The following is a 13,670-nucleotide window of genomic DNA, read 5'->3' as shown; positions in this document are numbered from 1 at the left end:
CTATGACTTAGAAGATGAACATGACAGCGCAATACATATCAATGAATATTCTAAAAGCGCCACCCAACCCAGATCTGTTCAATGCTTAGTAGCTTGGTATCAAACTGCTTGTTAAAAGCCCAACCGTCTGCAAATCAAAACCAAACAACGCATGTGCTAAAACAAGCCCCTCCCCCTCACAGGCCCAAAGGACTAAGATGCAAATCTTAGGCAACTCAATCTCATTCATAGTCAGGTTTAGGCGGGGCGAGCACCGTCTGCACTTCATCTTCACGATCCCATTGATCCCGATATCCCTCTATTAGCACACGAGCAGCCGGCGCCCTCTCAACAAAGTCCACAACGGCAGGGACAGGGAACAAAAGGTGAAGAACAGAATATACACCGGCGCTAATGGCAAAGCCGGAAAGAAAGCAAATGTAATATATATGCGTGAAGCCCATCGGGACATTGATGTTGGGGTTCACATATGCAATGAAGCCGGGTAAGGATGGGGCCGTTCCACAAACCCACTACCACTATATTAGCATTTGCTTGTACCAAGCAGAATAAGAAAGAGAAAGGGAGGGAGCACTTACTCCGATCACAGCTCGCCAATCTACGCCCCATGTGTACCAATATATACTAGAGCTGTTCCCAACAAATAGATCCTCCACCTTGATCTTGCCTTTGTTAACAACGAAGTATGAAGCGATCATCAATCCTGTCATAGGACCTAGAAAAACAGCATAACTGCTCAAGACCGTGAGGAATGTCGTGGCGGTATTAACAAGTTTCCAAGGGTTACAAGCTATTGAGATGATAGCAGTGATATAAGCACCCCGGCGAATATTGATATACCGGGGAAACGTCGCCGCCAAATCAAAGCCTACAGATAGCATCAGCAAAAGAGGCTAGAGTCTAGCACGCGAATATACTCACCGCCCGCCAATGAATTCCCTGGAACATTTACTCCAATCTGCGACACGACCAAAGCAGCACCACCAAAGAAAGCCGCAGCCCTGGATCTCGAGCCTCCATTCTCAATAACAGCACTTAGCAGCGTAGGCAAGTTCCACTGCGCGCCATTAAACCGATTCTGCGTCGCAGCCGTAACCAAAATACCAATAATCGAGCAGGTGATACCGTAAAAAGGAAAACTGATAATCTGGCCCCAAATCGCATCTGTGGGTTTCCTAGCAAAACGCGCATAATCATTTTGATTAAGGATACCGGCCGCGATGGATCCGATGGTACTGATGATTCCGAATGCGATGTTCCACCCCGTGGCACTACCGGAGCCAGAAAGCGTCGAGCCAAAGCCGCTATCGCCCATGGTTGCGAGGGACCAGATTAGCAGCACGATTTCGAAAATTAAGATGGTTGCTGCGGAGGCGTAGAAGAATGTGTTCAATTTGTGCGGGTGAATCCAAATGAATGGTAGTGAGATAATCATGAAGATTATGTAGGCTACGAAAGCTGCTGTTGTGGCTCCTGTTGATGCTGCGAGTGTGTTTGGGATACGAGATTCAAGGTCGGGCCATATTGCTTGTAGGCAAACGTAGACACACTCGCCTCCTATCCATGCTTGGAAGCCGTCTTATATCGGGGTTGGTTAGCGCGGTAGAATGGAAGGAAGGAGGTCAGGCTTACACCACACTGAAATGAAAAGGTTAGCAGAAAGTTATGTCGTTTTGAAATTCAAGTCTCACTCACCGATAGACAGAAGAATACGATTCCAGATCACAAACGCACTTCCGTACATACCCCATACATATCGGTTAACGACGGGAAATCCCACTATTCAGATGGTAGGTTAGGATACAAGATTCGCACTGGTAGTAGATCACATACAATAATAATAGGCCCCTGGGATAGAATTCAGAATAACAAACAAGGTTGCTAGGAGCTGTCCAGCAACGATAGCAATAATAGCTTGCCACCATGTCAACCCCAGTGCAATTAGCGAACTACCAGTCATGTAGGTAGATATATTAGAGTTGACAAGCACCCCTATTAACATCAGCAAAAGCCTTTGACATGCAACGAGCCATCGCACAGAAATTATGAAACGTCCAGTGCCCCCAAGTCCGCCGCCCAGCCTCAATAGGCTTGATATCATTATTGATCCATCGGTCCGGCACAAGTCCACCCTCCGCGTTAATCTCGATTCTTTTTAGGATCGCCCTGACCGACATAGCGAGGGACAAGAGAAGAAATCTGGCGAAAGGTAACAAAGAAAGAAAAAAAGACAGCTGAGAGCATGGGTTATGGTTGGGTCCGTGGCCGCTACTACATAGTAAATTTTCTCCGCACTTCGTTTTGGGGTGGTATTTGTGAGACGGCAAATCTTTAGACTTGTCCAATATCGTGGGCTAAAGATCGAAATACAAGTACTGGCTATGTACTAGGTTTTCAATACGGCGTTCTGGCGGCCAATAGCCTTGTAAGATAAGGAGGTTCAACATCCCTGCTTATCAAGTTATCAGTTGATTCTTATCAAAAGTGTGGTCATGCATTGTAGTCCTGAGCGCATCGTACAACAGAGATCAGGATAGCGAGGACAAATCAAATGGCAGGGAATAGGCGACGAGGCTAGCTTTTACTGCCACCGCTAGAACACCAAGTTGACATGTTTTATCCGCATCAGATATCGTGGCAGGTATGACGAGATAATAAATGAAATGAATGAAGGAGACAAAGAAAATCAACTCCGGGGTTGTTGATATATGATTGGGCGATTGAGGTGCGTCACGAGTCTCCGAAAACACACGGCGTTGCATCGGGGTTCGGGGTGGCCTTCGATATTCTGTCTGGTGGACGCTAGGATGTACCATGTAAGGCTCCATTCTTTCCGCTTTCCATATGGAGCGATCAGACCCCGACCCCGACCCCGACCCCGACCCCGACCCCGGGCACGATAAGTGCTGTGATAAGGTGTGGTGGGGAAGTAGATCATTGGAGTAGAAAATCATGAATCGGGCAGGTGTATCCGTGCCTTTGAGTAAAGAGGTCACGGTGCAAGTAGGAACCTTATCGGACCATCTTATGCGGTGACGTACAAACGAGATGGCCTTCCCTCTGAAACTAAGGTTCTCATTCTATTTTTCCTTAAAATCTCACCTTTTGTTAGTTTCCTTCTAGAATATCCAACCGCGTTAAATCTATACAATATGACTCGTGGCGGTCCATGCCGTATCGGCGTTGATGTCGGTGGAACTAACACCGACGCCGCTATCATTGAGATCTCAGCATCCGAGACAGAATCAAGAGGTGTAAGGGCTTCAAGCAAAACGCCCACAACCGTTGATGTCACATCGGGGATTCATACTGTGATTGAGGATGTCTTGTCAAAGTCGTCCGTTGATCGTCGAGACATCCTTAGTGTAGCCATTGGCACGACGCATTTTGTGAATGCTGTTGTGGAGGCAGATGCACGACGACTTAGCAGGGTGGCTGTAATTCGGCTCTGCGGCCCTTTCACAAAGATGGTAAATACTTCGGTATTGAAAAATTAGATAAGAACCAAGCTAACCACCATATCAAGTTGCCGCCGTTTTCTGACTTTCCGCCGGAGTTGAAGAATATAATGAGCGGGCCTGTTTTCTATCTAGATGGAGGTGAGTATTAAAATTTCCTGCTTATTGTTGATCAATCTAACTTGTGCACAGGACTTGAAATCGACGGACGTGAGATATCTCCATTAAACACTACTCAAATTAAGGAGACCGTTCGATCCATCCAAGCCGCGGGAGTTGACAAGATAGCTCTAGTGGGCATATTCTCTCCCCTAGACGCACAAGGACTTCATGAAGAAACCTGCAAACAACTGATACTTGAAGAAGACCCATCTCTATCAGTAGTATGCTCACATACAATCGGAGAAATCGGGCTCTTGGAGCGCGAAAACGCAACTATCCTGAATGCCTCAATCTTAAGTCTCGCAAGACGAACAGTTCATGCTTTCTGTGAAGCGATGAAGAAGCTTCGTCTAGATTGCCCACTGTTCCTAACACAAAATGATGGAACATTGACAAATGCCGCTACCGCGGCGGAGTTGCCAATCAAGACATTCGCCTCTGGTCCTACGAACAGTATGACAGGTGCAGCATACCTAGCCTCATTGGACCGCGGAGAATGTAGGACCCGATCTGAAACTCAGGTTCTGGTTGTTGATGTTGGTGGCACGACCAGTGATGTTTGCGCATTACTTCCATCAGGATTCCCGCGTCAGGCGCCGAATTTTGTTGAGGTTGGTGGTGTGCGGACTGCCTTTTCAATGCCGGAGGTACTCTGTGTTGGGCTTGGAGGAGGCAGTCGTGTCATGTATGATGAAGCTTCGGATAGTGTTCAAGTTGGCCCTGAATCAGTTGGACATTACCTGACTACTCAAGCTTTGGTCTTTGGTGGTGAGGTCATGACGACCACTGATATTGTTGTGGCTTCGGGGAAAGCAGATATTGGGGACGTGAAGAGGGCCAGGGCTATCTCCCCTGCACTTGTCAACAAAGCACGCGTTCAGATCAAGAAGATTCTTGAGCGAGCTGTTGAAGATATGAAGGTGTCCGATTTGCCAGTGACTCTTCTACTCGTTGGTGGTGGGTCAATTGTTCAAATGGATGAACTGGAAGGTGTTGCAGAATGTATAATCCCGCCACACCATGATTCTGCGAATGCCGTTGGCGCTGCGATTGCGAAGGTTTCAGGTGAGGTTGACATCATTGAGATATTACATGGTCGTGATGAGAAAGCGGTGCTGGAAGATGCGAAGCAGAAGGCTATCGAAGCCGCTGTGGCTCATGGTGCAGACAGGAGCGACACCAAGATCGTTTCCATTGACAAACTTCCTCTCCAGTATGTCACCAACAAAGCTACGCGGTTTGTCGTTAAAGCCGTTGGTAGACTGGCGGTGTCTGCAAATCACTCTCCATCTACAAATGGAGCATCTTCAATCAATGGGTCTGAGATTTATACAAACAGCGAGAATGGGCCAGAGCCAGAAAAACATGTTAAAAAGAAAACATCAGAATCGCTACGATCAATGGTCAAGTTCTCCGCCTTCATGGATATCGAAAGCTACCAGCCCGATGTCCAAAACGGCATATGGTACATCTCGCCCCTCGACCTAGAATTCTTGGCAACAGGAACTGGTGTCCTCGGAACCGGTGGTGGAGGCTCCTCATACCTCGAATATCTACGATGCCTGGAAAGCCTGCGCAACTCCGGCAAAAGAATGCGTGTCATTTCTCCAAGTTACATGAAAGATTCAGACATTTGCGTCTTCGGGTCATGGTATGGCGCACCAAGCGTGGGCAATGAGCGACTAGCGGCCGGAACAGAGATCATGGACGCAATAGATTGCTCTGTTAGGATAGGGGGCCATACCCATTTCGAAGCCGTGATGGCGGATGAAATCGGTGGTGGTAATGGACTTTCGACGTTCCCATCCAGTGTTCACTATGATATCCCTGTTGTGGACGGTGACTTGATGGGACGGGCATACCCAACTATGGAACATGGTCAGTCATATGAATCTCGGTGTCAACTTAACAGCAGAGATCTAATTGATATTCAGGCACTCCATACGTTTACGGTGAACCTATCACCCCTTGTGCTATGGCAGATGCTCGAGGAAACACATCCGTGGTTATGGTAAGTGCCTGTTTATCTAGAGATTGGAAAAAAAAAACCATTAATATCAATGACAGAACGCCGAATCAAACTCACGAGTCGAGACCATGTTGCGCACTCAATGTGTAGATTTGGGCCTCAGTATTGCCATTTCTGCTACACCCTTGACTGGAAAAGCCATCAAGCAATATGCCATTCCGAACACAGTATCGCAAGCATGGTATATTGGACGTGCCATCCACAGAGCCAGAAAATCCAAAATCAATCTAGTCAATGCTATTGTGAGTCAGCCCGCCTGGACTATTTATGGTATTTACTGATATAACCTCCCAGTTCGAAACGACCCCCGGCTATCTCCTTTACACCGGCAAGATCATCGACGTAAAGCGAGATGTCCAAGAAGGTTACACAATGGGCACGTGTACAATCATACCACTCAGCAATGAGGAGCAAGATCTCGACGGCCCAGTCAACGGCCACCATGATGATACCCGCTGCTTGATAGTTCCATTCCAGAACGAGTTCCTCTATGCTGCATACGCAGACATTGCAAATCCCGACGATGTCTCCCGCCATGAGATTATTTGCACGGTCCCAGATCTCATTTCGATTTTGGGACAAGATGGTGAGGCGATAGGATCTCAGGATCTGCGGTATGGTCTACGTGTTAACGTGATTGGTATGGCTGCGCATCCGCTTTGGACTGGAGATGAGAGGGGGTTGAAGGTTGGGGGACCGGAGGGATTTGGGTTGGATATGGAGTGGAAGACTATTGGGGCTTATCAGAAGCCTCCGAGTGTGATTGACGAGTTTAATAGACAAGTTTAGTTTACAATCATGAATGACGAATATGAATTCAATGAGAGAAAATGTCGCCTCTCGAGCATGCATTATAGTCCTGCCTATGTACACTGTAGAAATCCTATTTACTATCGTGGATCTTACAGGCGAGCACCACCGTCTTTCAGACGTCTCCAGTCTTTCTCTTCGAAGGGCTCATATGCCTCCTGGCCGGGAGCGAGCCACAAAAACTTGTCTTTCTTGCCGTCAGAAACCTTGGTCCCAATCAACGCAGGATCAACGCCTTCATCTCGCAGCGGCACTTTGTTTTGCTTGTTGTTATGGATGTGAACAGGATTCTCAACCACACGCAGAAAAACAGGAACAGCATAACGAGGCAGCTTTGAGCGCGTAAAGCGAGCAAGTTCCGCATAGTCCAGACTATTCCGTGCCTCGGGACTGATGTGAAGAGCTGCACAGCCTGCGCGACCTTCATGGTTGGGTACGAGGACACCATACACGTTAGCCTCTTGAATCCCGGGGAATCGACCCAGGACCTCGGCCACTTCTGCTGTTGAGCTATAGGATATGGCGTTAGAGAAGATTATTTCTCTAGATGAAGGGGACTGGGACACTTACACGTTCTCACTCTTCCAGCGGAATGTATCACCAAGTCGATCCACGAAGTACCAACGGCCATCATCCTGACGACGAAGAGCATCCCCAGTACGGTAATACAAATCACCCTTGACAAACACATCGCGCAGAAATTTCTTCTGTGTAGCTGATCCATTCTTCCAGTATCCCTGAAAGGCCTGCTCGCTCGGAATATTGACCAGAATTTCACCACCTTCCTCTAAAGAAGGACGAACAGCGAACCCAGTCTTGCTATCGCGAATAACCTCACCAGTTTCCGAGTCAATAGAAACAGGAACATAAGTATTGCGGAAAATCCCACGAAGCAGTGCGCCATGGTGACCGACACACCCAGACGTGAACGGGCCACTGTTCCGATTCAACAAGCTGAAAACACCCTCGCTACTGCTAAAAAACTCAAAGATCTCGAGGATACCGAATCGATCCCGGAACTTCTCCCAGACGTCGGGGCGAAGCCCGTTCCCGTACATAGCTCTTACTTTGTGATTCCGATCTTGGGGAGAAGGCGGAGGTGCGAGTAGATAGCGAGCAGTCTCACCAACGTAAACGAAGAATGTAGCGTCCGAGTCACGGATGTCAGTCCAGAAATTTCGGACGCTGAATTTGGGAGCTAGCGCGACGCTGACTCCGAGTGATAGAGCTGTGCCGACACAAATAGCTGCGGTGCCGTGGTATAGAGGCATGCAGCTATACCAACGATCTCCATCGGGCCCGGGTACATCGCCAACGCCGACAGAGCGTGTGGTGAATCCACCGAAGAACCGGCCCATGGTGAATGCGGTGGCTTTGGGCATCCCGGTTGTACCAGAGGTATACAGTAAGATTGAGGGTGATTCTGCCTTAACATTCATGGCCATTTCGACTGGTGGATCTGTGGTTGGGAAGGTGCTTATATGAGCCCTGAGCGAGTTGTTCAGTGTTACAAGCTTCATCCCAAGTTCGTTGGTGAGAGTTGCGCTGCAATCCTCCATGCTCGCGAGACAGGTTGGATCTTCATCTGCCAGGACGATGGTAGCACCGCTAATCTTTAGGCAGTGGATCAGTGCTTCTCCTGAAAGGTTGTAATTGATTGCGGCGGGTGCGCAGCCAATGCTCCAAAGAGCAATCCATGCAATCAGGAACTCTGCACGGTTCTGAAGGTAGAAGGCGACTAGATCGCCCTTTTTGACTCCCTCGGATAGGAAATAATGGGCATATTGGCATGCTTTTTCATGGACATCACGGTAGGTGTATGTTTGTTCACGGGTCCAGATGGCCGTTGTGTCAGGGTATTTGTTTGCTGTCTCTAGAAAGACGAACCAAGCATTTACTCGACCCTCAGAAACTGTTGGGAGACGTGAGTATGTCTCTATTGAGTTTAGGAGTTATGAACATACGGGCACGCGCGAGAGCACGCTCTCCACGTTTAAAGGCTAGAAGTACCCGTGTATCTTTGCGGATGTGAAATTTGGCTTCCAGATAAGCTGCTAGAGTTGTACCTCCGGCTAGGGCAGCTATAGCGGTACCTGAATATTGTTAAATGCTGGGAGACACAGATGAGGATTAAGGTAACAAACCGAATTCCATTGGAAATATGGTTGAGATGAAACTTTCTCAACAAAATGTACTTGATCGACAGGACCAAAAAAAAATAGGCGATGACGTGGATCGTCTTAGCAATTGGTGAGGAATAAGGAGCAATTCAATAACTTAATTGTGTAACATCAACAATAAGAAAGAGAGTGCGAGGTGAACTCGAGAATCAAGAAAAAAGCATTGTAAAGCCGAAGCTTGGAAAGATCCTCGGCACAAACTTGCCCCCACTTTTCCCAATCATCTCACCCCTGTTGATTCGAGCAGGGAATCCCTTCCATCTGAGGGGGTGGAATGGGGCTTGCGGGGAACACAAAGACAAATCAGAAAAGGAACTATCACCTCGGCTCAAACGGTCTCCACTGCATGACCCATTCTGTGATTCGCCCCAACATTAAAGCTCAGATCTGGAAATCACGGAGTTCTTTCCACGGCATCAGACTGCCGTGGACTCCTCGGACTCCTTGACCGGGCTGTTCATCCTTCCACCCCCACGCCTTATCGCGGTCGGCCCCGTTACTTATCCCATAGATGACATTCGTCACGTAGCGTCCAATGATGGGCAAGAATTTCCAGCAGTGGAACGAGCCTCCGGTAGCGAGATACAGGTTGGACAAATGAGGGTGCGGATGCCGTGTGATTAATGGGTTTTGCGAGGGCGTGATCGCATCCCAACACAGACGAAAGTGGTCGACTTCGCGATGTTTTGAGAATAGTGTAGGTAATCGGTCCTTTATTGAGTCGACAGTTTGCCGACGGAGGCCATACGGAATGGCCCGCTGGTGGATTGGAGGAATGGAGATGTTTTGTCCATTATCGGTATGAACGGTGTTCTTGAATGAGGCCGTATTGGTGAATTTTATAAGTCCTGATGCCGTTGGGGGCAATGTTTCGCCTAAACAAGTTATTTAAGGATTTCGAAGGAGCGCGCCATGTCAGCTTACCCTGTTCTCCATACACACATACCGGAAGCTGGTCGTAAGACCCCCGCTCTGCATCTGTCAATTTGTAATGCACTACGCAAACGCCGGCCGCGGTGAGTTGACTCTCTATTCTGGATTCCATTGGCATGCGCAGTTGGTCCTCGGTCAAAGTCATCATTTCGCTGGTCCAAGCTCCTGTAGCTAGGATGATCTTCTTAGCTGTGTAAATTTTGCCATTATTAGTTTGAACTCCTCTGACTCCGTGTTGATCTAACATAAGGCGATTGGCCTCATCAATCTTATATTGAACGCCCATGCGAATGGCCTCGTCGGCCATGATTTTGAGGGCTGCTCCGGCTTCGGCCCACCCAGCTGACGGGTTATAGTAGTAAGAATCGAATGGCCTCAAATCTGCGTCTTTCAAGATTCCGCCCCAGCTGCTGCGAACTTCATTCTCTGTCATATCTTTAGTCGGGTCAGGGCGCCCACTCATTTGAAAATTGTCGCGGATTTGTGACGTGAGATCGCTGTCCCGCTCACCCATCGAAATCCAACCCGTCTCGTGGTAGACGCCGGCAGTGGTGAACAGGGAATTCTTTTTCCAGGCATCAATTGCCTCGAATGCTAGGTCCATGTATAGCGGGTCTGAATAGTCTGCCCGGATAATTTTGTTGTAGTCTGTAGACGCAGCAGGTGTTGATGGCGGACGATCCCGATCGAGAATCGTGATGCTCGATGGGTTGGAAGACTGCTTAGCCAGATAGTAGGCTGTGCTGACTCCAAAAACCCCAGCACCAACGATCAATACTTCGGACTCTATTATAGACATGGTGAGGAATCCAGATGCGGGGCGATGGGTCTGCGGCTTAAGGCTGGACGTTGGAAGAGGGAAGAACGAGGGACATGAGGCTAATGCGGTCCACTAAGAAGTGAACAGGGGTCATAGGTACCTAAGCATGATGAGAAATCTCACATGCATGTATTTATAAGACCATTGGATCACGCTTGCATTGCAGCCTCACTTAAGGCCCAATAAAACCCTAAATCTAACCATTGCAAATGTCAAGACTGGTACAGTACCTTGTAATCTCCCACCAGATCTATATATCGATGTTGATGGTTCGTGGGGTTCCCCGGGAGAATGGACCTGTCCAGGAACTACCTCATGCTCTGAAAGTTACGAAGGGTCATTGTTTGATCTCAGTAATAGCAGATTCAATCTAAACTACACTATTCCAACAATCTCTCACCACTACCTCAAATGTCAGCATTTCCTCAGGTTTCCGCGCAGTAATCATGGGGTGATCAGGCAGAATGAAGTCGGTGGGGAAACGGCAGAATCTCGGTCGCTCTTTTCCGAATATCAATGCCGCAGATCCGCATAGCTTGCAGCTTGATCAGATTCCACAACCACGCCATTATTATGACCAGGAGGAGCTGATCCCCAATATTGATCCTTGACCTAACTCGGGTGTCTCAATCCGTAAATAATCCCCGAAATGCCGCCCCCGAATCCCCAACAACCGAAGGTCAAGCCACGCATCTTGAGTCCACGAGACGCCAAATTCCTCGCTGGCGACCACAAAAAACCCGATATCCAACCTGACACACCGAAATATGCCTCCATTGAACAGCAAAAATCATTAAATCGAGGCTCTCCCCTAGTCTCAAAGTGGCACCTCCCCTCAGCCTTCTCCCGCCTCCGCGAGCGCTACGCTGCCCTCCCATCCCCGGTTCGACGCACCTGTCGCGTTCTCCGTGTTCTCGCCCCCCTTATACCAATCAGTCTTTTCTTCTCCGAACATGTCGCCCAGATCATGTGGGTGCGCGGCCCATCAATGACCCCTTACTTGAACGAAGACTACGACCAAATGCAAACAAAAAGCGATATGGTGCTTGTGAACATGTGGCCTTGGGGCCCCGTCTTCCCATGGGCAAGATCAAAAAGACTTGAGCGGGGGATGATTGTAACATTCCGGTATGATCCTACATGGTTTTAGACCAGTCCATTGAGATTGGAAAATGGAACCGACACGGCGAGATGACGAGATCATGGATACTAACATTCATTGTCTGACGTATAGATCACCGGCCAATTCCTCTCATATCGCCATTAAACGTGTTGTCGGTCTTCCGGGCGATCGTATCACCACCCGCGAGCCCTGCATGAAACCTACCCAGATCGTTCCATTCAATCACGTGTGGCTGGAGGGGGATGCAGAGGATCCACGCAAAACGCTTGATAGTAATACATATGGCCCGGTCAGCATTAGCCTGATTACAGGACGTGTGCTTGGTATCTTGGGACCGCGGATGCGTTGGTTGAATTGGGAGGACTGGGAGGCCGGCAGGTCGGGTGGGCCGTCCGACTCGCAGGAGAATTACCGCCAGAGTGTACGGGATCGCGTTGTGAAAGAGGCTGTGAAGCTGGAGCGACCGGAATTCTAAGGGCTGTGTAATACCATTGAGTGCTTGGTACTGCTAAGGTTTGTGACCAAGACGTTGTAAATATACTGATCTATAGATGGTGCCTTGGGTGCCTTTGTATTATATTTATACTTAAGACCACCTCATCATAATATTTCTTGAACTCGAAAGTCAAATTGTTAAACCAAGCTCGAAAGAAAAAGCTCATTGCCGTAGTGTGTAGGTCATGTTTGAAGGTTCTTGTGCCCGGAATATCTCCAGATTGGGCTCTCCACTCTTCGGGATAAAACCTACCGATGGGAACGACAACACCTGCTCTCTCAAATTACCCTGAGAACCAGTCTCTTCAAGACATACCAAATTGTCCTCAGGTGGGGAGTATCGAGAAAACCTTCGGCTCCGTTCCTAAGGCATAGCTGCCAACCCCAACCAACCCCGCACTACCGCCATCCTCAAGTCAAACAAGTCGCCAAACGTACAATGCCGACTCCAATCGTCGATTCCCACATTCACCTCTTCCCAGCCTCGCACCTTCCATCACTAGCCTGGCATGGATCCAACAACCCTCTTGGCGCGCAACACAGCATAGATGAATATCGACATGCAACATCATCCGTTCCTACAATCCCAAGCTCACCAAAATACCTCCGCGGCTTCATTTTCCTAGAGACAGACCGTATATCCTCCATCGCGGAAGAAGATTTGAATAATCCAGGATGGAAGCACGCATTAGATGAAGTATCGCTCCTCGCGCGCATCGCACTCGGCGAGCCAGTTCCAGGCGAAGGACATCAACCTATCGACGCCGAGCTTTGCCTCGGTATTGTACCATGGGCGCCAGTCCCCGGTGGCGCAAATGTACTACAAAAGTACATGGAACAAGTGAAATCGCGCACGAAAACAGATAAAGTATGGCGCAAGGTATGCGGCGTCAGATATCTTGTCCAAGATAAACCTGCCGGGGTGATGCTCGAACCAAAGTTCGTAGAGGCGTTACAATGGCTCGGAAAGCAAGGTCTAGTCTTTGACCTTGGCGTCGATGCGAGAAGTGGCGGGCTACATCAGCTGCGTGAGTCCGTGCAGATGATGGACAAGGTATATGGTGGAGTGGATGAGAGCGAACAAGTGACAATTGTGATTAGTGAGTCACATCCTGGATTCAAGTTTACGTTTTGTACTGACTGGGCAGATCACTTGTGCAAACCTAATTTGCGATTGGACCCTGAATCGGTTCCTACTCATGCTGAATATCTTGAGTGGAAGGAGTTGATTACACGTATGGCGCGTGCGAGCAATAAGACTTATATGAAGCTTTCTGGGGCTTTCTCTGAGCTCCCGCCGCTGAGTGCGGGTACTGATCCGGATATCGCTTTGCTTGTTGATCGTTTGCAGCCTTGGACGAAAGTTGTCTTTGACGCCTTTGGCGCGGAGCGTGTGATGTTTGGTTCGGACTGGCCTGTGTGCACTATTGGTGGCGGCGGAAACGATGTTTCGTGGAATAGGTGGACGAATGTAGTTGAAGGGATCCTGGAAAGGAGAGGCCTGACAGAAAAGGAGAAAGAGGGTATCTGGGGACGTGTAGCAGTCAATGCTTACGGAATTGATATCTAGACAAATAATGTATGAATGTTACAAATGTAGTCAAAAACTTCACCCTTGACTTTGTTCCTATTTGTTGGCAATGTTTGTTGACCTCTATCT

The 13,670-nt window shown here is 48.6% G+C and overlaps 6 protein-coding genes across 6 annotated transcripts; 3 read left to right on the top strand and 3 right to left on the bottom strand.

Annotated features, from left to right (window-relative positions):
- Positions 1–221: 221 nt before the first annotated feature.
- Positions 222–2,177, bottom strand: N7484_004815 (nucleobase cation symporter-1 family protein; the record flags this gene model as incomplete). Its single annotated transcript, XM_057115235.1, has 7 exons — positions 222–512; positions 579–868; positions 922–1,578; positions 1,633–1,638; positions 1,696–1,779; positions 1,834–1,992; positions 2,039–2,177. The coding sequence occupies 7 exons, from the start codon at positions 2,175–2,177 to the stop codon at positions 222–224; spliced, it is 1,626 nt and encodes a 541-aa protein (XP_056975375.1).
- Positions 2,178–3,152: 975 nt separating this feature from the next.
- On the top strand, positions 3,153–6,438 carry N7484_004814 (uncharacterized protein; the record flags this gene model as incomplete). Its single annotated transcript, XM_057115234.1, has 6 exons — positions 3,153–3,470; positions 3,527–3,599; positions 3,651–5,498; positions 5,555–5,631; positions 5,688–5,891; positions 5,944–6,438. 6 exons carry the CDS (start codon positions 3,153–3,155, stop codon positions 6,436–6,438), a joined length of 3,015 nt encoding a protein of 1,004 aa, XP_056975374.1.
- A 113-nt stretch (positions 6,439–6,551) lies between these two features.
- N7484_004813 (putative very-long-chain acyl-CoA synthetase family protein (CefD1)) lies at positions 6,552–8,613 on the bottom strand (the record flags this gene model as incomplete). Its single annotated transcript, XM_057115233.1, has 4 exons — positions 6,552–6,969; positions 7,030–8,371; positions 8,424–8,552; positions 8,604–8,613. 4 exons carry the CDS (start codon positions 8,611–8,613, stop codon positions 6,552–6,554), a joined length of 1,899 nt encoding a protein of 632 aa, XP_056975373.1.
- Positions 8,614–9,020: 407 nt separating this feature from the next.
- On the bottom strand, positions 9,021–10,371 carry N7484_004812 (NAD(P)/FAD-dependent oxidoreductase; the record flags this gene model as incomplete). Its single annotated transcript, XM_057115232.1, has 2 exons — positions 9,021–9,514; positions 9,564–10,371. The coding sequence occupies 2 exons, from the start codon at positions 10,369–10,371 to the stop codon at positions 9,021–9,023; spliced, it is 1,302 nt and encodes a 433-aa protein (XP_056975372.1).
- A 670-nt stretch (positions 10,372–11,041) lies between these two features.
- N7484_004811 (putative mitochondrial inner membrane protease subunit Imp2) lies at positions 11,042–11,990 on the top strand (the record flags this gene model as incomplete). Its single annotated transcript, XM_057115231.1, has 2 exons — positions 11,042–11,520; positions 11,627–11,990. 2 exons carry the CDS (start codon positions 11,042–11,044, stop codon positions 11,988–11,990), a joined length of 843 nt encoding a protein of 280 aa, XP_056975371.1.
- Positions 11,991–12,449: 459 nt separating this feature from the next.
- N7484_004810 (uncharacterized protein) lies at positions 12,450–13,580 on the top strand (the record flags this gene model as incomplete). Its single annotated transcript, XM_057115230.1, has 1 exon — positions 12,450–13,580. One exon carries the CDS (start codon positions 12,450–12,452, stop codon positions 13,578–13,580), a length of 1,131 nt encoding a protein of 376 aa, XP_056975370.1.
- Positions 13,581–13,670: the final 90 nt, after the last annotated feature.

The sequence above is a fragment of the Penicillium longicatenatum genome, assembly GCF_028827895.1.
Source record: "Penicillium longicatenatum strain IBT 33135 chromosome Unknown contig_2_segment0_segment0, whole genome shotgun sequence".
Taxonomy (NCBI): Eukaryota; Fungi; Ascomycota; class Eurotiomycetes; order Eurotiales; family Aspergillaceae; genus Penicillium; species Penicillium longicatenatum.
The sequence above is the reverse complement of the archived record's forward strand: the minus strand, read 5'-3'. Positions and strand labels throughout refer to the sequence as shown.